At 39.4% G+C, this 26905-nt stretch overlaps 2 protein-coding genes across 3 annotated transcripts in view; one reads left to right on the top strand and one right to left on the bottom strand.

Annotated features, from left to right (window-relative positions):
- Positions 1 to 25713, bottom strand: part of FIG4 (FIG4 phosphoinositide 5-phosphatase) — a 75597-nt gene extending 49884 nt beyond the window's left edge. Inside the window, exons 1-9 of one of the 2 annotated variants that reach the window (XR_012632824.1) lie at positions 25469 to 25645; positions 14020 to 14118; positions 12821 to 12944; positions 9690 to 9846; positions 8341 to 8391; positions 6158 to 6306; positions 2309 to 2437; positions 641 to 741; positions 52 to 214 (exon numbers count right to left, since the gene is read on the bottom strand). Coding sequence is in view for 1 of the 2 variants with exons in the window: in XM_074896152.1 (XP_074752253.1) it covers positions 52 to 214; positions 641 to 741; positions 2309 to 2437; positions 6158 to 6306; positions 8341 to 8391; positions 9690 to 9846; positions 12821 to 12944; positions 14020 to 14118; positions 25469 to 25543 (1048 nt within the window). In the remaining variant the exon portion in view is untranslated. Of the gene's footprint in view, positions 1 to 51; positions 215 to 640; positions 742 to 2308; positions 2438 to 6157; positions 6307 to 8340; positions 8392 to 9689; positions 9847 to 12820; positions 12945 to 14019; positions 14119 to 25468 lie in introns of both variants that reach the window. The other variant, XM_074896152.1, reaches the window with a different exon arrangement.
- A 379-nt stretch (positions 25714 to 26092) lies between these two features.
- AK9 (adenylate kinase 9) overlaps positions 26093 to 26905 on the top strand; it is a 74310-nt gene continuing 73497 nt past the window's right edge. Inside the window, exon 1 of the mRNA XM_074923345.1 lies at positions 26093 to 26188. The gene's annotated coding sequence lies outside the window, so the exon portion shown is untranslated. The remainder of the gene's footprint in view (positions 26189 to 26905) is intronic.

Genomic DNA, 26905 nt, shown 5'->3' with positions numbered 1-26905 from the left:
TTTAGGACACAGCACTAGCATTATCTATCACAAAGAATAATTTGTACATACATGTTATGGGTGGCTTAGGCATCATAGTTGAAATATCTTGAGACCAGTACAGAGGGACAGATCCTCGAACCTGAACGTAGGAAGAATAACTGCCCGCAGAAAATGACATAACTGAAGCATCATAAAGTATTTGTTCAGTTTCTACTTCATTAGCAACATCTCCCTAAAACAAACAGAAATACACATATGAGAAACATGACACTTCAGAGCTGCCGGCATGACAGAGAACTGATGATTACAGAGTACAATTAAACTGTAAGACACCAAATCAGAGTAGTGAGAATACCACTGAAGGTTAAATTTCCATTTGTCCCTAAGTGTATATGATCAGATTTTTATTTTTTAACTCTATTTGGGAAATAACTCTAAGTGTAAAACAAAGAACTGCTGGTTAAGACTTATTATTTTAAGAACAGCTTTATTGTCTCAATTAAAAATTTAATGATATCGTGATAACATTATATAATAGCACAATTCACAGCCAAACCTTAACAACACTCTAAAACATTTCAGTTCTTCAGTCAGTCAAGCTCAAGTTCTCATATTGTTGGGGGGCAGGGAGGGACCCCTAAAATCACATTTAATTTACCTCACAGTTTGCTCCTCGTTTCAGAAAACGTGTTCCAGCAAATTTGCTTGATCTTCTGGCTATCAGAGTGACATATATAGGGCGACCATATATTAACAGTTCTTGAAAGAGAAGTTAAGGTTTACGTGTCAAATGCAATTTTTTGTTCACCTACTTCATGGAAGCAAAAATAAATTCTAAAAAAAGATGTACGAAATGGAAACATTTGATTTATTAAAATCTCCTTAACAGCGATGAGTATCCCTTCCAAATCTCTTTTGCAGCTGGGAGAGAGCATTGACCTTTCCAACAACAGTTTTTAAGAACTCTGAAAAGGGAATCTACATTACAGTATATCAACCACTTTTCGAAACATACAGAAGAGAAGTATTTCTGTTTTATGAAGTGACAATGGAGGTGAAATAGGTACAAGATTCACCTTGGGCCACAAATAGTGCTTTTGAGAACACTGGGATTAAAGCCTGGGAGCTTCTCTTTTCAGATCAAGTACATTAGTCACCCTCTAATTATTTGTCTGGAAAAGCAGATAAATTTGCAGCTACTTAAATATCAACAACTGAATGCCAGAGGCAAACAGCTACAGATGCAGTGCTGGCTTTCTTATAAGCTTTTCATTTTTTATTAAAAACAAAAAAGATAGAATCAGATGTCTAGCATGACTATCACTGCTTCCTTAGCATAAGAGAGGCACAAGAAAGAGGGAAGAAAACATCTGTTCATCAAATACCTAGAGCAAAGACTACTGTCACTCACTAAGCAGCTGCAGGCATAATGCTGGCGGTCAGATCCACAGCTACTACTTTGATTAAGTAAGACCACAGGTGAAATAGTGGTATACAAAAACAGATCTATCTTTCTGTGTGAGTACGAAGGCAATGGGCAGCCTTACAATCATGAAAAATCAAAACTAAATTTTGCAAAAACACCACTAACCTTAACTTCATAATTGTATCTGCTTCCCCAGATATCGTTGTCAGACTTTTAAACTAACATGATACTGTTAATGACTAAATTAGAGTGTCTCTGTTAAATACTAAATTCTTATCAACTAAGATGTTGAGATGGCACTTCTTGGGACTGTGATATCCATTTGGACTTTTTCTCCTCCTACTACAATGTACATAGACCCATTTACCCAATTTAAATAATATATAGTCAGGAAAGAAGATTTTCAGATGTTCTAGTGTTTACTTAACTCTCATCACACAGCAGGCCTCAAGTTCTATCATCTTCAACAGAAAACAGTAAATACAAGAATTTCTGCAAATCTTAGTTACTAAAAAAATGTTTTTAAGAAGATTAGTAAGAGAACATTTCTATATCAGCAATTCAGTTCTGTTTAGCTTTCCTCCCTTTCCTCAAATATCTGTGAAAAAATACAGCTGAGCCTTAAAATCCTGTCAAATTCTAAACCCTATGCTTACAAACTCTGAGAACGCAGTCTGTCTGTGTCAGGGCCCTGCTATAAGAACATAATCATACTTATTTAGCATAAATGACAGAAAAGTAACAAAAATAAAAGCCAACCAATAAATTCTAAAGATAAATTCAATTCTAAAATTGAAAAGTATTTACATGAGAAAGAAATAATTCAATGTATTTCACATGTTCAAACTTCTTTACAAATAAAAATATTGATAAACATTTATTACTACCGTAAAAGGATACTTGATTGCCCACAGAATCCATGAATAATATACAGCAGCCAGTCGCGATGAACAGTATTTTTTACTGCATCCAGAAGCTTGCCATTCCACACATACTTTTCATAAGGCTTACTGCAAATCCCAAATACACCTAGGAAGTTATTACAATGACAATGCGTTAACAATTGAGAAACAAGCTCACCTGCATTGAACTGTTTTAAAATCCAGGTCACTAACACTTTATTTTGATATTCCTTTGACTGAAACGCAACATACCATTTACTCACATCCTTGAAGTCTGCCAAACACAAATAGGCATATGCTGAAGTTCAGCATTTGGAGCAGGTTTCCCAGAGAAGCTGTGGCTGCCCCCTCCCTGGCAGCGTTCAAGGCCAGGTTGGACGGGGCTTTGAGCAACCTGGTCTGGTGGAAGGTGTCCCTGCCCATGGCAGGGGGGTTGGAACTAGATGATCTTTAAGTTCCTTTCCAATCCAAACCATTCTATGATGATTATGTGATTTATGAGGATTTACAGTTTTTCTGTGGTTGCCAGTCACTGTAGTATTTGAGTGACTTCATACAGAAGTTTCTGGTACTTCCAGTACTGTAGAGAGATCTCTGTATTGTAGCAGCAGAGGATTTGATAATAAGGGAAATAAACTGAGATGTGTGTTCCAGTTAAGGCAAAAATACTTTCATAGGAGGACTTCATAAGCTTTTCAATTCTGGGTCAGCTCTGGAAGATCATGCATAGCCCTGGCCCCTTTACAGAAAGCACGTCAACCCCCTTCTCACATAATTTAGTGTGGTTTCCCTAATTTGCACTAACACCAAGAAATGCAGCTATTGTAGATACGCAAATTAAAATTCGATTTCTGATATATCTGGAACCTGAGTCTTTTTCTATTTCAAAAATCAGTACAAAGATAAAAATGGCACTAAAAGGTGGTGAAGGGAATTGAATGAGTTTAAGTCTTGAGGAGTAGGACAAAAAGTTTATTACCTACATTTTTTCTGTAGTTTTTTCAAATGAAGTTTTTGGCATAATGAGTTATAGTGTATCAGTTTGTATGTCAATCCTAGCAGCCAAATGTTCTGCTGGGGCAAATGGATGCATTCACCTAACAGACTGAAGGTGAAAATGCAGCTGTTGAACAAACTGCTACTACCTAGTCACCCAACTTACCGTAAGTTCAGGGAAAACTGAGGCAACTATTTTGGTGAAGGGGTGTATACATTCAGCAGAACCTGGCCACAAGTGTTTGGTCAGAAAATTGTCCTCTTTCTCATTTCTAGCAGCATTACTTTTGTGAGAATTTGTTCTTGAATGACATTTCTTACACATATTCTATCATATCAACAGATACATTACTAACACCTACTGGAAACAGGAGTTGTGTGTGCTATCAGCAAGCATACTGCTGATGGGGTCAAGGTGTCTTTCTCTTCCAATGTTTTCACAATGATATAGATGAGATGATGCCATTTTTATGGATTCTTGAGGGCTCAAATAAGAGCCTTTGCAGAAGATGAATTATGGCTCCCTCCACTCTTTATGATCAGTTCTGCCATTGTAGTATTTGACAACCAATTCCTAATATCCTGATATATATGACCATATGTTACTAATATGTTTTCCTTGGAGGGGGTGGGGAATGATCACTTTTCTTTAAAAGGAAATTTGCCCAGGGGGCCAAGAAGGCCAATGGCATCCTGGCTTGTGTCAACAATAGCGTGGCCAGCAGGGACAGGGAAGGGATCTGACCCCTGGACTCGGCACTGGTGAGGCCGCACCTCAATTCCTGTGTTCAGTTTTGGGCCCCTCACTACAAAAAGGACATTGAATGACTCAAGTGTGTCCAAAGAAGGGCAACGAAGCTGGTGAAGAGTCTGAAGCACAGGTCGTACAAGGAGCAGCTGAGGGAACTGGGGTTGTTTAGTCTGGAGAAGAGGAGGCTGAGGGGAGACCTCATCGCCCTCTACAGCTCCCTGAAAGGAGGGTGCAGAGAGCTGAGGATGAGTCTCTTTAAAGAAGTAACAAGCGATAGGACAAGAGGTAATGGCCTCAAGTTGCATCAAGGAAGGTTTAGACTGGATATTAGGAAGCATTTCTTTACAGAAGGGGTTGTTGGGCATTGGAATGGGCTGCCCAGGGAGGTGGTGGAGTCCCCATCCCTGGAGGGGTTTAAGAGTTGGGTTGACATAGTACTTGGGGATATGGTGTAGTTGAGAACTATCAATGTTAGGTTAATGGTGGGACTAGATGATCTCCAAGGTCTTTTCCAACCTAGATGATTCTGTGAAATACATGATTTGATTACCTTTCAATTTTTCCATCAGAATTAGGACATATTGTATACAGCATTACTTTTAGGCTTTGAAATGACAGTACAATTGACATTTTTAAGTATTTAACATGGTAAGTTCCAGTATCGAAGATGAGTAGTTACTTACCTAACATTCATTATCATTCTTTGAGTTGTAGTCAGTGTAGGTCTAGTCTAGGTTTTGTGATGAAAGTGTCAAAACTGAAAGGGTGGACAAAGTGTCCACGTTTATCTTGCATAAATTTGTCAGGGGTTGTTTCAGGTATTTCTGTATTTTAACTACATGCTTGTCAGGCCTTCAGAGTCCCCCTTCGAGGCACAGAAAGCAGGACTAATAAGTTCTTTCTTCAATGCCTCAGAAGATTCATTTTTAGAAGAGATGAAAGATGACTCATGCAATTCACACTATCTCAAAGAATCAAAGTTACTATAGAACAGAGGATTTTCATATCATATTTCTCTGTGTATTGTATTTTCTGTGCAACTGAAGTTACTCATCGGGTGACTACAAGTAAGGGTGGTAATGAAGAGAGGTTGTTGAGGCTCTATATAATCAGCACAGGCACAGATCCAGGTGTTTCATCTAAGCTGGCTTCCATATCAAGTTCATAGTGTTAAGCAAAATCGGAGCAGACTTCCTATATCCTGTTTTTTTGCTTATCAGTGATGTATTTAAAAGGCATGGTGTTCTACTACTACCTACCTAAAAAGGCTAGCTGAATCTCCACAGCTGTTTGAGACCACTTTTACAGCAATGTATTCATTATGAATCAAAGGTAGCAGTGTTATTTATGGTATTGCATGATTAAACAAGGAAAAAAGTGTTGTCACGTATACCAGAAAGTGAAAAAATTAAAATGTAATTTTTTGACAAGCATTCAGATAATTAGTAGAAGTTACAGAGCAATAAAACATAAAAATTACCATCAACTTCAACAGAATCCAATATTAAGAATTTCAGGGTAAACCTTAGTGTGTGTGTGTGTGTGTTCGTGTGAAGCAAAAGGGAGAGAAAAAAGTTATCCAGTCTGGCTGGTCACCTTACACCCTCACTAATATGTTAAAACCAAAGTGAAGGCTGTAGTTTTCAACTGAAATCAATAATTTTTTTTAGAGGTCCTGATAGTGCATACTATATCAAGTTCATACAATTCCTCTGTCTTCAATATTTTCCAACATGAAACAAAAAAGATTTATTAGTATTTAATGAGTTATTGCTTCCCACTCTCTTTGTAAGTCATTCCTATTGGGAGTATTACAAGTCAGTTGAATAATCAATTTCTGAAAAATGTCAGCATGCTCAATTACCTCCCTGAGTTGCAATGTAAATTAACAAAACAATGACTAATCACCTCTAGAAACTGCATTGTTTAAATTCAAATGGCTGTAACTGTCAATTTATGTAATCTTTAATTAACTCATGACTTATGGAACTACTGATCAATACAGAAGACACAAATGTTTCTCAAAGGAAACTTAAGTTGAACATATTCTAAATGTACTCATGACCAACAACTTCAGTTTAATTAGGCGTATTTGCTTACCACTTCCACCCTGTGTTGAAAGCCCTTCATCTTCAAATATATCAAAACTCTCTTGTCGGGTCTGGGTTGTTTCAGTTTTTAATGTCTCAAGTGGCATTCTCAGAACAGTAAGATTATACTGAAGGGAGTGAGACAGATCATAGCTGTAACTGATAGACAGTTTACATGTATTAATAATTGTAGATGCACAGGACTTTTCTGAAAGCCCTCACTCTCTATCTATACTTATATTTAACACAGTACTATTTTACCCATTAAAAAAAGACTTTTAAACAAGATACACAGATTCTGATTATACAATAACAATGACACAAATTATTTCCAAAAGAAGTTTTACACAGAAAATTTTTATAGTGTAATAGCTGAAACTGTATTTATATTCTTCTTATAACTGAAAACTAAACATGCCTTTTGAACAAATCAAACACATCAAACTTAATTCACTATGTCCCAAGAAGCAGTCCTGAATATCAAAAATACCTATTCCACCAGAAATATCCATATACACAGACAATCTAATTTTTCTGAGATTTAAGTACTACCTGAACTCAAAATAGCTAAAAATGCAGTCCACAAAAACTACCTGTCCTCACATTGTGATTGCAGCACAGATGCATCTTAAGACAGTGGATGCTGAATAAACAAAAGGGGCTTTTTTTATTAGTTCCATAACAATAACAAATTCTGCATCTCACGTCTTTTATACTGACAACACTCTACACTAATTGCTAAGTTTTATAAGCCACTAGGATTCATTTCCCCAAGGAGAAACCAAATTTACAGAACACTTGAATCAGAAATACACACAGATTTCCATTTTAGCCTAAGACAGCATCAGTGATTACTGGCCCTTCTGTAAGTTCGAGATATTCATTAATGATCTAACAAATTTATTTAAACATTGGACATTTAGATTTATCACTAATGATAAAGCCTAACACATGTATTCACCACACTTTCATAATAATGACCTGACATGCTTATCTGTTAGGAAGGGAAAAAAAAAAAAAAGCAGCCTGTTACATGCTCAGTTTGTATGTAATAGAACCTTTAAAGTATCCTAGTAAAAGACTTGCTCAGGCTATTACTCTATTATCTGCTTAGACCACATGTCTTCTTATAAGTAAATTCTAATTCTGTTCAGGATTTATATGAAGACCATTCAGAAAAATATGCTGTGATTTCAGCCAAGAACAATCTAAATTAAGGCAATAAATGTATTTATTGGAGAGCAGTATAAGAACCTTCTCCTTTCCCCTCTACACATGACCACAGAAAGAGTGTACATTCATCATATCTCCAGGTAGGAGAGAAAAAAAAAAAGTTGCATAATGTGTATAATGTTAGGCCTGGGAGACAAAGTATGGAGGGAAAACTCAGGTTTTATACTGTGAAAATGCCTTTCCATGCGAAACCACAAAACAGACAAGAAGCTTTGGAAGGCTTTGTCTTCACAAACACAGTTGCAACAAAAAGTCTTTATTTTCCAAGACAGAGTATCTCCTGGACTCATACAACTTTTGGTACATGCAGGAGGGGGGTTTTTGTCTAGTTTAAGTCTTAAAGTCTTCTAACTACTACTGCCAGGTTTATCACATTTACCCCATTTTTCTGCTGTCCCAGAAGTCTCATGTGTAACAGTAGCTGGGACACATAAACTTGTCTTAGGTATGGCATTTGTGAAACGGTACGCTTCATAATGGCAAAGCCTAGAATGCCCTATGAAAGATGTACCCTAAAAAGGGTATATCTTAGATAAGGACCTATTTCTCTATGTTTGTTTCAGAATCAAGACAAAGCTTTATTTCTGGAAAATGAAATCAAGAAAGAAAAACTGACAGGACAAGCAAACCCTTTGAAATATAATACTTTTCCAAAGAGAGGACTAATCTGGCAAAGCTGAAAGGTCAGTGGAAACAATAATTTCAGTGTCTATCTTCTACCATGCCACTAATAGTTCTATAGTTTTGTAGTGGAGTCATGGAGACTACATTCCTAAACAATTTATTGAAGGAGAAAGCAGGTTCACAAGACACAGATGAAAATGGACAAGCAGTGTGATCATGCATCCTACTTCCCTAGAATACCACCCTAAAGATCTTGGGTATCAAAATCCAAAAGCAGAATCTTATGGCAAGTGTAAGCGTACAATTTTTTTAAAGGAATTAGTAACTATTACCTACCTAAAATAGAAGTTGCTAGAAAGGTCCACATTTTGAAAGATTCTCAGATACCTAGCAAAATAATTCAAGTTAAAGGGAAAATTATTAGTTTAACCAGACAGACCCCAATAAGTCATTCAGAGGATCTCAGAAATCGAACTACATATAACTATTGACTCCTGCCATATGTTCCCTTCCTATCTTACTATAATTGATTTGACAGGTAATTCCACTAGAATGTCAGCATCTGGATTAAATAAATCAAATAGCCTTTTTTTTTAATCCAGTGTCTACTCATGTACATACTCTGTTTCTTTATGCAGTTGTACATGAAGTTGTAGTTCTATTTTCCATATATGTGGGTCAAATTCTCTAGGACTTACACAAACAAACTCCTAACAATACAAGAATGAAAGATTTTCACAGTTATTCTCAAAAAAATGAACAACTAAATAAATATTTACTTCAACCCATCATATTCTCAGAAGAAACCATAACGCTGTCTATAAACAGTAAAATTGCTAACATCATTGTTAACCTAGGTTAGAGAATACAGTCTGCTGCATTCTAAGAGAGGAGACTGAGGTTTTCAATCAGTCATACCTTAAAGTGGAAACTTTTTTAATAGTTATCATTGGCTTGACATATTACCTGATATCACAATCCATCACTTTTTGACTATTCACACTTGATACAGACTGAAAAGCAGTCTGTATATACCATTTGCCTGGTATTTCATAGACCTTACCCCACCCTGATAAAAACATCACCAGGATGTAGTTGTACATTTCATACAAGGTTCCCTGCTGATGGAAGGCTCAAATTTCTTTCTTCAAAAAAAAGTCACAGAAAGAAAAAAGAAGCTAAACTTACCAGTGTGTCTGTTAACCACCTTTTAAAACACCTACATTCACAAGATTCTGACAACACAGAATCATGTAACCTATTCAGCACTTTTTGAAGGGCACAAAAAGATCTCTTCATATGAGATTAACATGATGCTAGAGTTACTAACAAAAGAATAATACCCCAAACAATATAAACCAGTATTAGCATCACTTTGCCCTTGTAAGAACAATGTTTATATTGGATACTTTCTGGTGCACATTTGCTAGGATGTAGCTTTGACATGTCAGTGACATGGAGATGTGTACAAAAAGCTCTGAAAGACTCTAACAGTCTACCCCCCAGGCTAGAGGCCCCAGAACTTGTGGCCCATCCTCCATTCTTCCACACTAATTTATCAACTAAGATAAAATGGCTTGAATTACATACTAACAGAAGGAAATCCATGATCAAAATTTCAGGTTGTGGTTCACCATTGCTTAGAAAACATTCAAAAAGTACACACTGTTTATCACCATAATTACCTGGCTTCATCAGGATGACTGACTCTTACAGAGTCATTTGGAATGTAGATCATATTTGTATCTTCTATTTTATATATTGCATGACCTCCAATATCTGCCATTTTTCTTCTTTTTGTTATTAACACAATGTAGTAGCCTTCTAAAAACCTGACAAAACCTGTTAAAACATCATTAAAATGCTATTAGTTGGATGTCTGCATTGAGTTTATCAAACGTACTTAGAAAAACAGTATCAGAATTGTTTCAACACTTCATAGAATTTGTTTGTTCTTGACATTATATGTATAATGTGCATATACATACAAAAAATATACATAGACATAGACAGAGTCTTACACCTCACTCCCAATAAGTTAATCAATGAAGTACAGTTTTAAATTTTTTTCCCCTTCCACTGTGCACATTTTTAATATTAGATAGCAGAGTTAAGACACTGAAAATTCAGAATAAATTGCTGTCTACTTGAGATACTTGTATTTTCTTCTTATAGGACTCTCATTGTTTAAAGCAAGGCCTATCCTAATTACTTCAGATACCAAAAGGTTAATTTTATAGGGCAAGGAGGGATCCCAATATCCAATCTTCTGTTCAGGTTTATGTATTCTCTACTGAGCAGGGGCACAGAACAGCAAAAGTTGTTGAGGGTACTACAACACCTCCGTGCTCGCTCTCTCCTTAACAGCAGAGAATTCAAACCCCTGTCTACAGCAGCACCTCCCCCAAATAGGCCATTCAGAGCATCAGAGTTAATCTTTTCTTTCTATTTCTTCTCTCGAATACCAATACTTGACCCTGCTGAAGTCCAGACGGCTAAGGAGGTAGAATAGGCATGTCTGGCTTTATTGCCTATAAAAGATTTCTGAAGCCTCCACTAAGCACAAATCATTCCCTAACAATACCAGGCATAGCCATGCTTCTTCACTGAATTTCTTCTTTGGATGTCTCTATTACATATCATTAGGAAAAAGCATAACAAACCTTTAAATGCAATACAAATTTATAAATTTGAATTAAAAATAGAAATATACAACCACTCCTAAACCCAAATCTGTTTCTAATACAGTATAGGCAGCGATACAGCAGTACTAAATTTTAATAACTAATAAATCACATGAATTAGTTCTTGGAGGTAGCTCCTTTAATGGGTTGCTACAGTAAAAAGCCTGAAACTCAGTCACTGCTGCACTATCAACAAATATGTTAAACGGGGGGGGTGGGGCAACTCCTCACAATTCACATTTTCACTTGTATTTATATTCAGTTCTTTTAGCTTTGCACTATAAATTAAAGAAGAAGAACGAGCAAAGCACACATTTTCCTCGTGTCACTGCTGGAGGCTGCAAGGTGATCGAATGAACTGCAGTCTCTTCTTCCGCCTTATTAACCCCCCTTGGAAAACTGCTCTCACCTGCACAAGGACAGAAGACCCTGCTGACAATAAGAAATGAAGTCTTCCATTTGAAGCAGCCAGACTATTGAATTTCAGTTGTTAAATAGCAGTCAGAGTTCTTCCTGTGATCTCCAGGTACCAAAATCACTTATGTGAACAGCCTCTCTCCTCTGAATTTCACCAAATGTTATACCGAAGTCGGATAAGGAACCCAGCCTTTGCCCTTGGCCTGGTTCCCTCCATTTAAAAGTGATTTCTACTTTTAAAAAGTATACAGCGAACCAGAACTTAGCCTATCAGCATCCCCATCCTGAGTGCACTGAGTGCACTGTCCCTGGTTAATAAAATAACCAGAGAACAGACAAAACTGTCCTTTCCAATTCTACAAAAAATAGCCCTGTCATCCCAACCTGAGCCAGGGGGCAGATATAAAAAATCAGTTCCATTCTCTCAAACTACGTGTTCGTACTGATATGATTAGATAGGATCAAGATGGAAGATGTCTAAAGCATACAATTTATAAGTGCAAGGCAATCTGAAGATCACTAAGAGAGCATGTTATTTCTACAAAAATTATCTAGAAATAGTACACCATATAACCAATACATTTGTCCAGGTACAGAATGGAAACTCTCCTGTACATATAAACAAACATACAATTAGGATGTGAAATTTTCACTGAACACAATCACTTTCCAAACGAATATATTATCACATATTTAAATAGTGAGCACTGATGGCTTGTGATAAAAAAGCCAAAGCTGCAAGACTGTTAGAAGCTTCTCTAGGTTTACACATATTATTAATGTTCTTAAATGAATAAGGAACATAAACCTCATCCGAAGAATTTCTGAAAAGTGGATCCATTGGTAAATTCCAAAATGCTTCGTGGGCAGCAAGAATGTAGAAGAAAGTTTGCTTAATCTGCCACTTTAGATTGGAGTGCTATTAATAATAATTTCTTATGTTTTGGTTGTTATGAAAAATTCTTTTGAAGTAATTGCCTTCTCTACCTCCTCTGCAGCTTTGGATTTAGATGTTCAAATGGATATTGATGCAAATAAAGCACAAAGTATTCTTGGGGGCTGCCAGAGATATTACCCATCAATATATCGACCTCAGTATCTGACAAGAAGAAGTAGGGACTTTCAAATGAAGTCAGAAGCTATTAAATCCTCGAAGCAATTCTCTAGGATTATGGACAGCTGATCAGCATTTAAAAATTCGTTGACAGTAGTCAGTTATACTTGGTCAAACATGAAAAAAAAAATATTTAAATATGTCACTGCAAAAAGTTAACCAAAAAGAAAATTAAGTAATCTTTCTGAATAGTGTGTGATGAAGAAAAAAAACCTAATAAAGAATGTCAACTTTTGGTTTTTTTAAAAACAGCATTCTGTGAGCTCTGGCATTCAGGAGGCCAAGTTCTATGTGATTTGTATCCTACAATCAGTTGAGTTTGGCAAGATCTTCAACCAAACTTCTAGAGTCTGGCTATTTCCTAGATCTCCTCCTTAGTGACAAAGACTACTTGCAGCACAACTCTCACCCCTGTACCAGCCAACTGTTTTCACAAAATCCATAGAAACTTACTTATCTTTGAGAATGAAATTTCTCAATCCTCTTCAGTTTTAAAAATATTAATGAAATCAAGGGGGGCCAGCAAGATATACAGTGTGACACAGTACACCTCACCTCCTTAAGAAATAACAGATTTTATAAAACCAAACAAAACACTTACCTACTACACCAAAGGCAGAGACAGCTCGAGATAACCCAGAAGAGCCCTTCTGCCCAATCTTTGTTCTGTTGCCCAGGTCTAAACGTCCAAGAAGTTCCCTCACCTCTTGTTGCGTATACACATGCTTTAAAATAAAAAATCACTTAAGTTACTGCTTTGGTAGTTAAATGTTATTTCATATCAGAGAATAGTAGAATTTACTTAATATTCAATAAACCAAACATCTGCTCTACATCCTCTGTCTCCTATCTCAGTCCTACCAACAACTACAAGTTTTTTACACACAAAACTCACCATTCACTGCAATAGTCACAGTCACATGTGAACTCAAACATTTCTAAATCTTAAGTGTTAAGATTTTAAACCATAAACTTCTAGAAAGGAATCAAGTCTTATTCTAATGTGTTCATTAAAACTCTTGTTGCTGCTATTTATTTTGCTTCGGATATATCAGAAACATTAAAAATTTTACTAAATAGTAATTAAATGTAATTTGCACTTACTATTTCACAGCTGAAACATAACTTTAACTGAGTTTCACAGATGAACATAATAAAACCATTGGGAGTATATACATAATAAACTGAATAACTTGGGAAATTTTCATTAAAGTGAACGTGCTGTTTGGAGATCTTGTGGCCATGCCCATAATATAACTAGTCATTATCATGCTGATACCGTATGCATCTGACATACGAGGAGAGGCTGAGAGAGCTGGGATTGATCAGCCTGCAAAAAAGAAAGCTCCAAGGGGATTTTATCAATGTGTATAAATATTTGGTAGAAGGAATAAAGAAGTCTGAGGCAGACTCTTCTCAGTGGTATACAGTGAAAGGACAAGAGGCAATGGGCACAAACTGAAATACATGAAATTCCATTTGAACATAAGAAGGTTTTTGATCCTATGAGGATAGTTGAACACTGGAACAGGTTACCCAGAGACGTGGTGTCTCCATCCATATCCAAAATGCAACTGGGCACAGCCCTCAGCAACCTCATCTGGTTGACATTGCTCTGAGCACGGGTGTAGGACTAGACAATCTCCAAAGATCCCCTCCAACCTCAGCTGTTATATGACTCTCTGGTTCTGTAACATACCTTTGCTGAAACAGATTAAATCTGTAATATTTAAATTCAGCTCAATAGAGACAGCATTATTCGGAATAACTGAAAAAATCTGTAAATAGAGAGGCACTTACCTTATCATCAATTATAACCAAATCCTTTGGTTCAGTGCGATCTATTTTCAAGACACGGTATTTGGTTTCTGCAGGATTACTTCCAACGAGAAAATACCGCTACATTAAAAAAAAAAGTCAGATTATACAAGATAAAGCAGCCAAAGCCCATTGTAACATAGGACACCAACACTGCCATTTATATAGTTTCTAGACTAGATCCATGTCAATTATCAAATATGTAATATTCCATATGGACTGTTAATAAACTATTTTAGACATCAGTACCTTAGGTGGGTACATTTGTATACAATCAACCTTTACAACTTAAAAAACCCTCATTTTCTCCACTGTACAAGGAGGAAAAAATTTAAAAATTGAAGAAAGGTGAAAACCTGTTTAGAGAGGAAAAAATACAACTTACACCAGGCACTGTCCAACTAGGCTTTGCCCCAGCCATTACTGTCTTGCCATTTGCTTTGTAAAATTTAGCAGAAGCTTACATACACGTTTGACACTTTTCATGATCTAAAACTACTGTTTCTATATTGTAGCCCACTGCTACTTCTGCCAGCTAGACTTTCCAAGTCCATACTAAACACAGAAAAACTGTAAGTACTTCAGTACTGCAAGTTTTCTTCATTTTTATTTGCTATGACAAAATTCTCACCAATGTTCTTCCACAGCATTCAAGTTTAGTTTGACCAGCTATGCTGGTTAATAATATTAGGTTTTTAAAAAAAACTAGCTTTATTTCCAATTTAAAATATGAAAGAAAGACTACAGATAAACATATAATGGGTCCATTTCTCATTTAAGGGAATCAAACTGTAATTTTTACATTTAGAGGAATTAACAGTAAGCACAGGTTGCAGAACTGACTTGCTATAAGCAGCTCTCATTTTACCAATACATTTAATCAGTGTGGTGCTACTACACAGCAAGGTGTAACTCATTAATAATGCTCAGCCTAGTAGGAAAGCATGGTAAATTCATGTGGATCTATGCAGCCAGCTCTTAACTTTAAAAGTCACATGGATTTAAGATGTGGGAGAGAAAATCAATAATAACATTTGCACAAAACTCAGAATTTCATAATTTATATCAATTAGATGTTAAGAAACTTCTTTAATGTCAAAATATTTAAGGTGAAAAGAACTTAAAGCCCTCTTCAGTTTCCCTGAAATCACAAAAACATCGAAATAGTCATTAAGCTCTCAAAAAGAAAAAAAAAATACATCTATAAAGGGAAACACCAACTCCTGGCTACCGAGTGGCAAGTTTTTCTGTTTACTCCTAAATGATAGCAAAGAAGGCCCTTCAAAGTCATATGCCACAGCAACACTCCCTCACCAAAGCCTTTGAGGCAGCACTTTGGCACAGGAAACTGTTTCCTACTTTTTTTTAGCAGTGATGTGCTGCTGTGCATAGCCCAGGCTCCCCAGTCTGCCCCCCTCAGAGTACCCTCCGTAGGAGATCCCCTTGCACCAAGATCTGCATTTCCCAACAGGGAAATCATAACAACAGGGAGTAGGTCGAAGCCCCCACTGTGCGGCAATGAATGGCACAAAGGTGGCGGATGGAGCTCTTCTGCTAGCATCACCCATCAACAAGGGACACCAAACCACCAAGGCAGACACTTGCTTAGACCGTGCCTTCATCCCACATTTTTTCTTCATGTGGTAGAAGGTGAATGGGCAGAGGGATATATCATATTAATTTGTAATACACAGGCAAGTTAGTTTGCACTTTAAGAGTGTTGCTTCTCTATTTGCAGAAAATTGTTAATTAAAGCTAAACAATTTTAAGTAGTCCATAACACTACAATACAGCTGAGTGATCTCTCCCCGGGTCCAGCTCATTAAATGAGCGTAAATTTTTCCCACAGTGACACCTATGGTTACCAACAAATTATCCTTAATAAAAATAGAACAGTACAACTTTTAAGATGCTTGTCCAAACAGCAGTTGGGATCAAAGAATTGGAACATGGCACATGACACAGAGGAAGAGAAAGAAGGAGAGAGGTAGATATAGAGTTGCAAATGCTATTACTAAGGGAGTTCAGTTGGATACTCTTCCATTTCCATTTTAACAGACCGATAAAACATGAGGAAGTGCTATGAGGAATGCATCACACACATCAGCTTGGCACCTGCTGTAGTGAGCTGTGCACAGCTACAGTGCTGGCTTTAAGTGCTGCTGCTGCTGCTTAAGATGAGAAGTAATTGTATCTGCAGACTATGGTAGCAACCACCATAATGAATGGTAGTTAACAAGCTCTCTTTGACATCCTTTAAGAACTAATTTACAGGGGTTGTTTTAAGTTAGAAAGCTAGGCTGTGTAATGTATTAAGAAAGGTCTGTTGAGAACAGCGTCAAAACCCAGCATCAATGGACTTAAAGAAGCCACCTTCTTAGAAAGCCAGGCAATGGAAAATGTTGAGCAAATGGGAATCTTACCCACTGCCTGTTAGAGGATATTCTTGTGGAAGTAATAAAGAAGGAAACATCTGCAAAAACTTTTAAATTTTCCTCAGAACTAGGAACCCAAAATTAGACTTCAGCTTGGGAAGTTTTCAGGACTGGCTAACAATCAATAGTCCCAGAATTACTTGAAAAACAGCATGATATGCCAGCTCATATTCAACCTTCAAGATCTGAAATGAAAACAAAAATTATATGAAAACCAGCAGTGCAAAAATTAAACAAAAAAAAAAGACATTTCAGCATTAGCTGCTTCTGCTACCCAATTTATGCACCTAATGAATAAGTAAGTCTGTCTTACTGGATGATATGGAACACAAATAAAACTGTATCGGTGACATGTACTGCAATTAAATTTGCCATCACATAAATACTAGGAAAGAAAAAAGAAAATTACTGAATCAACACAAAATTAAGCATGTAACATGAAATAGATTAATTTCTGAGTTGGTAATATAATTGTAAAATTAATCAAAGTTAAAATGTGCTGTACGGTTTGCAACTACTTTGATTAACAGAAATCATTACAGTAAAAGAAATGAGAACCCACAGGTAAGTCACAGAAACCTTTCTGGGAGTTTCTATTCTTATTCCGTTTATTACTAAGTTGAACTGAATAAATTGAAGCATTTTCCAAATGTCTCAAACAATTCCACTCCACAGCAAAGCCACTGCATTTAGATAAATGGACAACCTTGACCAATACTTTCTTAACAAACAGTACACAAGCAGAAACTGAGTAGACTTCCCCCTAGTACTCTGCCAAAGTCCTTCAACCACCACCTTAGATGAAGCATGATGTTTCCAAGTTTAGTCTGCCCTTGGCCTTTACTAAAACTTGTTAACAAGTGCACTTTACCAACTGCACAGGGCACCATGCAGCTATAAGATCTGGACTGAAGCTTAATTTATTGCACAATTATCTCTAAGCAACCACAAGATAGTAAACAATACTTGGTCTCTTCCACCTGGGACTGAGTTTAAACCAAAGCAATCTAATTGAAAGGCTTTACACCCTCTTTTATCAATCTTTTGATTCATCCAAACCAATAAAAATAGCTTCTTCTGAAAGGACTCTAAACAAAATAAAAAACTTCTTACTGCAAATTGTTGTTTATAATGGCAGGATAATAGTTCCGAAATCAAACATTCTGCCCACAATTTTTTTTCCTTTAAGAAGATTACTTCTTAGAACTCCTGATCTAAACCCATGATTTGCTTCTCTGTATAGACTAATTATCATTAAGAAATGTTAGCACTGTAAAGAACTTATTTCACTCATCAGTTAAAAAGCAAGCTTAAACAGCAGAAAAAGTAAAAATACACCAAAAGTTGCTTGACAAATACAGAGTACACTAATACAGCCAATTTTTAAACCTACAAATAGCATAAACACTTAAGAACTTATACAAAAAGCTTGCAAGAGATACCTGTGTAGCCTGTGGATATGTCTAAAACCACAAAGCCCTAAGGGTGGGTTGGCCATGCCCAGCTGCCAGACCCCCACACAGCTGCTCTCTCACTCCCCCTCCTCAACAGGACAGGTGGAGAAAATAAGATGGAAAAGGTGATGGGGTCAATATAAGGACATGGAGATTGCCTAATATTTATCATCACAAGCAAAACAAGCTTAATTTGAAGAAAATTAATGGGATTTATTGACAATTAAAATAGGTTCTGATGGTGAGAAACAATGATAAAATAAAGCACCTTTCTCCCTGCTCCCTTCTCCCCAGGCACAGCTTCACTCCCACCTCCTCTGCTTTCCCCCTGCCCTGAGCAGCACAGGGGGGTGGGAAATGGGGGGTCGTGACCAGCTCATAACAGTTCCTCTCTGCTGCTCCTTTCACCTCATGCTTTCCCCCGCTTCAGCATGGATCTTCTCCACAGGCTGGAGCTCCTTCAGGAAATATCCCCCAGCTCCAGCATGGTCCTCCCCAGGGGCTGCAGGGAGTCTCCGCTCTGGAGCATGGAGCACCTCCTCCCTCAGTGACCCTGGAGTCCACAGGGCCGTTTCTCTCTTATTTTTCCTCGCTCCTCTCTGTCTCAGCTGCCGCACAGCACTTTTTACTGTTTCTCAAATACATTATTACAGAGGCACCACGATCTTGGCTGAGGAGCTCAGCCGTGTCCTGGGGCGGGTTGGAGCTGGCTGTGTCCAGCATGGAGCAGCCCCAGCCTCTCCTCACAGAGGCTGCCCTGCAGCCCCCCAGCACCTGGGCACCTGCACCCAACACAGGAAGGTATTAACGTGCTAGTCACGCTTTCTGTCAGACTAGAGAAACACACTGGGTTGCCAGATGCGAAACACTGTGAACACTGACTTTGGATCAGGCACACTATTACCTCTCTGCTTTATGCTTAACTGGGCAGTGCAATGGTAGCTGTTACCTGCCATCAAATCTCCACCCTCCTTCACAACAGGCATGAAGTTATGCAAGAAAAAGCCTCTTCCTCAAATTTTTATGGTAGTTTTAATACGTACTGAACTTGACTGTAGATCAGAAATCTTCAAGGCATAAGCAAGATACTCAATGGGGTTAAAAAAGTATAGGTTCAGCTCTTTTTCTCTACTACACCAAAGAAGGGGAGAAAAATAATTACACCAAGATGTAAGGTACAGCAAAAACTATGTTCTTTCTATAGAACCTAGAACAATTCAGGGAGTATCTATCTTTCATAGAAACTGGCGGAATGACATGAAGAAAAGAAGAGATGATAAGGGGCAAAGAGAGGTAGCAAAAATTCAGTTGACATGATGTCTGCTTTCCATAGTTTATTGAAACTCTTCAAAAGAAGCCCTTTCATGATGAGAAATTTTAATAATACGCTCTGCCAAGTACCACTCTCAGGGCACATATGAAAGGCCACCCACTCTGCATCCTACAGCCACAGCATTTGGTAATTCCCTTTCATCTCAGGGCAACCAAAGCTTTTTTGTCCCAAACAGGACTTTGTTCTTGCTGCTCCACGGAGGGGTTCCTCAAGATTCTCCCTTCTAATTTTCAGCTAAATCTATTAATCATCAATCTATACATTTTCTTTTAGCCAAATACTTCACCCCTATTTAGCATCTATTCTGCTGGAACGTTTTCAGAAACATAAGTAACTGGATGCCTTTTCAGCACTAACTTCAATAGACTAAGGAATCTTGCTGTTACTTTGCTCCTCCCAAGACATCTCTAGCATCTACGTTACCTCACCGGATCTTCTCTGGACCCATTCCTGGTTGAATTCTTATTTCTTAAGTGAATATGGACAGAAAGTACACAATATACCATACAAGGTCTCATTATAGAGATACATGAGTATTTCTCATTAATGACCATACCACAAAAGACCACAACAGCCTTTCTCAGAGTTGTGCTTCAGCAGCAGCTCAACCTCCCACCCCTTTTTCAGATAAAACGCCCAGATCTTCCTCCTCCCCCTCTACTGCTTCTGAACTGATAAACTCTCAATAGATTTTCACTGGTGTGTAATCTATCCTAAGGTGCACAAAATTTCATAGTATATCATTCCATTTCAAATTATTTATTTTATCTACTCCTGAGGGTCATCATAATTTCTTGTTATCTTGTGCTCTGATTATCCTAATTATTTGCAATATTTCAAAACTCTACTAAGAGCTGACCCACATTCTGGGCTAAAAACATTACTGAAAATGCTGAGGTGTATCAATCCTACAACCATTACTTGAAAAAGTCAACCCTGCAAGATGATTCCTTATTCACTCCACACTAACTTCTCTACTCCCTTCCTTCCATTAGCAAAGCCAGAGATTTTCCTTGTGGTGCTGCACCTCCACAGGGGATTTGGTTTAAATACATAAAGCTACCTAATTTTTAGATGAAGATGTGCAAAACAACCAGGCTGATCTGCTAGCATCTTTGTAAGACTAGACTGCATTTTATGTCACTTACCTCAATTTTCAATTGCTTTCCTACAGAAAATTATGTACAGGACTTCAGAATGTATTAAATATTCCATTTGTCATGTTCCAGTCACAGCACCATCCTTGACTTGAATGACTTAAAAATATTTACAGTCATTCCACTGTTTAGTATGCCTGCATCTTCACATGTGCATGTTGAATAAATTAATTTTATTTCTACACCAATACTGGTCCCCTTTTTCATAACCTCATTCTTATTACTCATTTTATCTTCACCCCTTGTGTTTGGTACATTTGTACTCATAAAGTAAATTCTTACTTTAAACAAGGAAAAATATTTATTTTTAGGGCCATAACAAACATTGCTTTGAAAATAAAAAATAGAAATAGAAAATACCTGTTTTTCTTCATCCTTCCATTACATTTAAATACATCAATTTGTGATAATTTATCAACAAACTCCACATCACCACTCCATCCAGAAAAGTGGATTCACAACAAAACCAAATCGGTAGGAGCATCTCTCTCCTGCTGATCTAGTGACTACATGATGACACCCAGGACAACACAGGTCAAAAGAAATAAATTATATGTCACCCAAAACAACTTAGGCAGACGTTTGAAGGCACATCTTTCACTGCCTGAAGAGCATGTACCCTTCAAAACTTCTGGTGTTCTCACCACTGCTATTCCAGCAAAGATCTGCCATACTCATAAATGGTCTCAGATCCCACATACACCAGTTGATCAGTTTCTCTATCTTACTGACCATGTATCTGGCAGTATATCAAGACATTTAAGACAAAACCTGTGCTTTCCTGAGTTTCACTAAACTCCTCCTCTTGTCCCAATTCCATCATCTGCTCCGTTACATCATTACCATTCCTGGAATGCCATTACACAGCAAATAGGACGGTCAGTGGAGAGGGGCTGTCTTCTGCTAATGAAACCATTCCAGAGAGACCAAATTTCACACCCACTTCTAGCTAGAAAATTATGATAGCTAATGGTTGCCCAGTAGACTGATCACTACTTTCAACATTTTTAAATGAGTCAGATAACCATCTGTATAAATCAGTGCACTTCATAATTCAGTAAATATTCTGTAGCTTTTTCTGTGAAATCATCTTCTACACTAAAGTTCCTCCAATTTGACCACAAACTAACTTTAGCATTAAATAAGCAAACCTTGTTTTTGTTAATATAAAAACATTCAAATTATTTTTAGAAAAAAATGAAATTAAAAAAAAAAAAAACAAAAAACAAAACAAACCACATAGTTTTCCCTGGAGAAAATAGCAGAAAAATCTACAAGTAATTATGCTAGTCACATTGCTTAATAACCTTGTGCAAGTCATTTGGATACTGTGGAGATGGAGACTGTAGAAGAACCTGACTAGAATAAAATAATAGTAATTAAGCCTCGTAATATCCTGAAAGATAGGCAAGTGATATGCCTTTGTAGAGATGGCACAAATTGACTTGTTCAATGTCACACCGCCTCTGGGGAATGAGAATTTCACATGAACTAACCTACAGCTTTCAGGTGGGCTTCATTTGGGGGATACACGAAAGTTCTATCTTCTCCTGAAGAAGAGAGGAAAATATCTTTTGTTTCTTAATAGTCATATTGCTGAAATATCTTTACTGCCCTCTGGCGTGCATTTCAGCAGTAAATATACGCATAAAATGAAAGATAATTGGCACTGATCTGAATATGACTGTCTCAGTTCATTTTTCTGACCACTTCTAAACAAGCCTTCACCTTCCCAGGACAAACAGGAGATACAATTCACATCTCCATGGTATTTATTGACCCAAAGCATCAGTTTAAAAGGTAGGTCTCAGCAACTAAATATAAACGTTAATAGAAAATATAGAATTTTGTTCTGTTGCTTCAGCTGACACTGTGATTTCAGTTCTCCTCACCTCTAGGAGTCTTTCTTGTTTGACTCCAGTAACAGCAGAGCTTTTCCTGTTTGACTTACATCATGCTACTGTATCCTTAAAAAAAACCCCTCCTCTAAACTGTTTCCACTTTCTCATCCATGTCATCTCTTCCTGCTTTAATACAGAGGGTGTTTACAGGAATAACCAGTATCATCAGTGGAAACGCCACTGTTTCTCCCATTGCTGACAACTTAAGTCATCCCTTTCTTGCTCACTCAAGGTCTCCACAAGGAATCTTAGGATACAGTTTCATATTACCCTATACCTGATATAACTCCAGATCCCACACGCTTACATATCATCTAGCAAGCATATGGCCTTAGGGAAATCAGAAGAGTAACCTGGACAGGAGAAAGTTATTCAGCTTTATGTCTGGGTGATGCTTCCATCATATCAGTGGCTGTCACAACTGGTGGCTGCATGATTGTGAGATTTTATGCAAAGGAAGCTGCATGAGGAGTACCTCTGGGAGAAGTGGGAACTTTTGTCAGCAGCCCTGTCAGCAGCCCAACGTGACACTGAATCAGCAATTTCCCTCTCAAATTCTCTGTAACTTGATCAAGTCTGAAGTCCAGTTTTGGGCTCTCCAGTGCAAGATAGACATTGACATACCCAAGTGAGTCCAGTGGAGAGCTGCCAAGATGATCAGGAGGACAGAGCACATGATGCATTAGGAGAGACAGAGAACTGTGTTTGTTCAGCCTTCAGAATGCTCTGGCAGGACCTTACCACTGTCTAAAAATGTCTAATGAGAAGATGTAGATAAGCTAGAGCCAAATTCTTCTGAGGGTTGAACAGTACACAGACAAGATGCAACAAATAGAAGTTGAAACATTCAAAATTCCAACTAAATACAAGGAATTTCTCCACTCCCTCCCTTATTTTTTTAAAAACCATGAGGGTAGTGAAGCACTAGAACATGTTGTCTGCAGAGGCTGTAAAATCTACCTATTTGAGGTATACAAAACTCATCTGTACACAGCCCTGTGCATCATGCTCTTGTTGAAGCTGCTTTGAGTAGGGAGCTGGAGTTAGATGATCTCCAGAAGTACCTTCTGACCTATAGGAATCTGTGGTTGGTTTTTGTTTTTTTTTTTTTAAGTGCACCAACCCTTTTCAAATAATTACTCCAAAATTATTCCTATAGCCTTCCTTTGGAAAAAATAAAAGGCTAGAATTTTAATTTCAAAACTCAAAGGACTGCAATTCATGGTAGTATAGCATACTTTTTATTTTTGGTAAGAACATATAACCATATTCAGGTAAAATATTCCATTTACATCCCCCACAAGAAGTGACTGAAGAAAAAGCTTTGAGACACCATTACTCAGCTGAGATATTTCAAATGGCATATGCTGATCCACAAACCACTACCTTTCATAGCTGATTAAAACCATCTCGTGCAATGGAGTGATCAAGATTGCTGTATCTGCCCCTTACTGAATCCTAAGCACAGCAAAGCACAGGCAAACCCACCCATTTGGGCAGATACTCCCACCAGCCAGATGTGAAAGACTGTGGTTCCTGAACTAACAGGATCACCTTCAGAGACTTAATTGTGGCTAGCTGACAGAACCCTGAAGTGTAATACTGTCCCTGTGCACAGCATGTTACCTCTCAGCAACTGAGCCTTACAGCTCAGAGAGAGATAAGCCAGATATCCATGCATGCCAGTCACAAAAAGCCAATTCTCAGCTATCTGAAAAGTAGCATGAATTGTGAGTCAAGAACAACTAAATTCAGTAATTCAGGACCTGGATTCAAGAATCATACTTCCCCCTTGCCCTTCTCCCATACAGCAATAATTTAGCTGAAATTAAAATAACAAAGTGTTTTCCAGCAGTGCTGAGAAAGATGTATTAAGGCAGCCATCAAAATTCCTTTAGGCATAGGTGTAAACAAGTAACATTCTGGAAAGCAAGAGTAATCTCAATTTTTTTAGTTACTGGTACCACTAATTCTGCATGCTTTAATCTGCCCTTTTGGTTCATTTTCAAGAGGCTGTGCTGACTTCAGTATATAAACTATCTTTCACTTATCACTACAGGTAACACCTGAACTTAGAACTAGAGCTAAATGCTCTAGTAACGATAATAGAAAAGTGTTGCATTCAAAACCTAACTCTACCTGAAACTCCCTCCAGTGAAAAAAACAAGTATTTTGTGAACAAAAATACTTGTACTGTGAAACAAGAGAAACTACACAAAGACATTTGATTGGGAACTAAAAGATGATAAACACAGCCGTATTATCTCAAGTTATTTACATCAAGAATCGGATTCTGACTCAACCGGTAGTAGGCTCATCACGTGGCTAAAGAAGCAATTACCACTCAAACCTCCAATCCACTTTGACCATGGCAAAAAGTACTCCGAGTAACACACCCTTACATTTTTTTGCAACAGAATATTAAAGAATGCTAAGATTCTTCAACAGCTGACTTCCAGAGGTCAGACTGAAAACTCTGGAAGTTGCTCCACAAGCCATTCAGCCGGTGAGAACTGAAATCTCTGAGAAGTAGTAAGGCAGGGGTGGTAAGCACTTCAGCCATCCTGTTTAAATCCTTAAACCTTAATTGTGGACAACTCCAGCTGTCCAGTTTGAACCCACCACGGCGTGAGCCAGCACTGTTAGCCGGGCCGAGCGACAACAGCCGCGCAACCAGACAAGCCGGCAGCTGCGCAAACACCAGCAGGAGCAGCAGCAACGTGGGGCCGAAACTTCTCACCCTGAGAGCCGGCAGCACCCACGCTGCCCCGGCTGCCACCCTTGGGCTCACAGCGCAGGTTCCAGCCTTGTGTACACCAACAGCACCTCGGGCAGAAACCAGATCGTCGTTTCTGTCACAAGACACAGACACGGTGAAGACAAGAATTCTAAAAGACTTTTTTTTTAGCTATATGTTTTGGATATTTAAAAAAAAAAAAAAAAGAGAGAGAGAGAAGGGTAAGGAACAGTTTTTTGACAAGCTGCAGGCAGCCAAGCCAGCACGACAGGGGAGCAGGGACATCCTCCCGCTCTGCCCCACGCGCGGCGCGGCAGCCCACGGCCCACGGGCCGTCAGGCGGGCTCCTCCCCGCCCCCCGGCAGCGGCGGCAGCGGCGGGGCAGGCGGCAGCGGCGGGGCAGGCGCTACTTACAGCCCTGGTCTCGTACAGCACCAGCTTCTGCACTGAGCTGATCATGGGGGCGGCGGCGGCGGCTGCCGCCGGCATGGCGGCCGCGCAGGGCTCGGGCCTTGCTCCGGCCCTGAGGCGCGGCGGGAGCGGGAGGGGCAGGGGGGCTGCCCGCCAGCCACCCAGGGACAGGCCGAGCTCCTGCCGGAGGGGCGCGAGCACACACCGGGGCTGGGGGCCGGGGACCGGCCCCCCCAACCGGGACTGGTAGAAGCCGGAAGTGCCGCCGCGCCACCGCGCAGGCGCGCCCACGGGCGGGGGAGAGACGGCGCCTGCGCCGCCGCCCGAGGGTGCGGCGGGGCCGCGTCACGCGTGGCCCCCCGGTGACGCGGCTCCCGGTGCGGCGGGGTCGGGTCGGGCCCCCGGGGCAGGCGGGACGGCGGCGCCGTCAGCCGCCGCTCCCGCCGGGCCGCGCTGGGTGCGGGGTGCGGCGGACGGGTGCGCCCGCAGGGTCAGCACCAGGAACAGCTCCCGAGGGCCGCCGCGCCTCCCTGCGCGGGGCGGGGGTCGCCGCCTTCACCCTCCGCCCCAGGGGGCGGGGCGAAGGGGAGGGGGCGGGGCGAAGGGGAGGGGCGGGGCTCTCCCGTTGCCCGGGTTACGGGCGTACACAAGGCGGTGGCGGCGGGGCGCGCGCGGCGGCTCTTGCGCCCTCACTCTGTCCCCTCCCCCCGCACTTCGCTCAACGTAAGTGACCCCCATTTTCCCCTCCCGTCCCTGAGGGAGCCCGTCCTGCGCCGCCGGGCAGGGGCCTGCTGGCGGGCCGGGAGGGAGGGTGTTTGGTTTATTTCTTTCTTTGATTTGGTGGGAGTGGTTTTGTAATTAGGAAATTGTCGCTCAGCTGTAAAGGTTTGAGAAGGAGTGAAGCGACCGGTAACGGCAGTAACCTAAAGTTCCCCCAGTGAGTTTCCATGAGAGAAATGGAGGGTTGGTTTGTGTGTGTGGTAGCTTTTTTTAATATTAAAATACTGCCCCTACCGGTCAGAAGGTCTTATTCTGAAAGTGTCGGAGCGTTTCAATTTGATGTTTCACACGAAAATTTTTCAGATTTTCATCCTGAAGTAGAATTTTTAAATTAAAAAATGACTGGGGTGGGCGAGGGGTTGAGACTTAAATGGCCCTCTAAAGGAAGTGAGATTTTGTTTTGCCTTCTTCAAACATTCTTTCCTCAAGCTCCTCTGGACTCCATTCGTTTGAAAGGCCCACCCAAATTTTGCTCCAGTTTACCTTAATTAGAAACTTGTTTCTGTCTTACTTTGTTGCATAGTGCTGGATGTGCCATCTCTTGCAGTCCCGGAAGAGGTAGGATTTATGTGAGAATTACAGAACAGATCATGAACCGTGATTTAATTCCGCAAAGCCTTGTTCGTGTACCTAGCTGAGGACACAGCGAGTAGTTCCATT

The sequence above is a fragment of the Athene noctua genome, chromosome 1, assembly GCF_965140245.1.
Source record: "Athene noctua chromosome 1, bAthNoc1.hap1.1, whole genome shotgun sequence".
Taxonomy (NCBI): Eukaryota; Metazoa; Chordata; class Aves; order Strigiformes; family Strigidae; genus Athene; species Athene noctua.
This window is presented reverse-complemented; position numbering and strand designations above follow the sequence as displayed.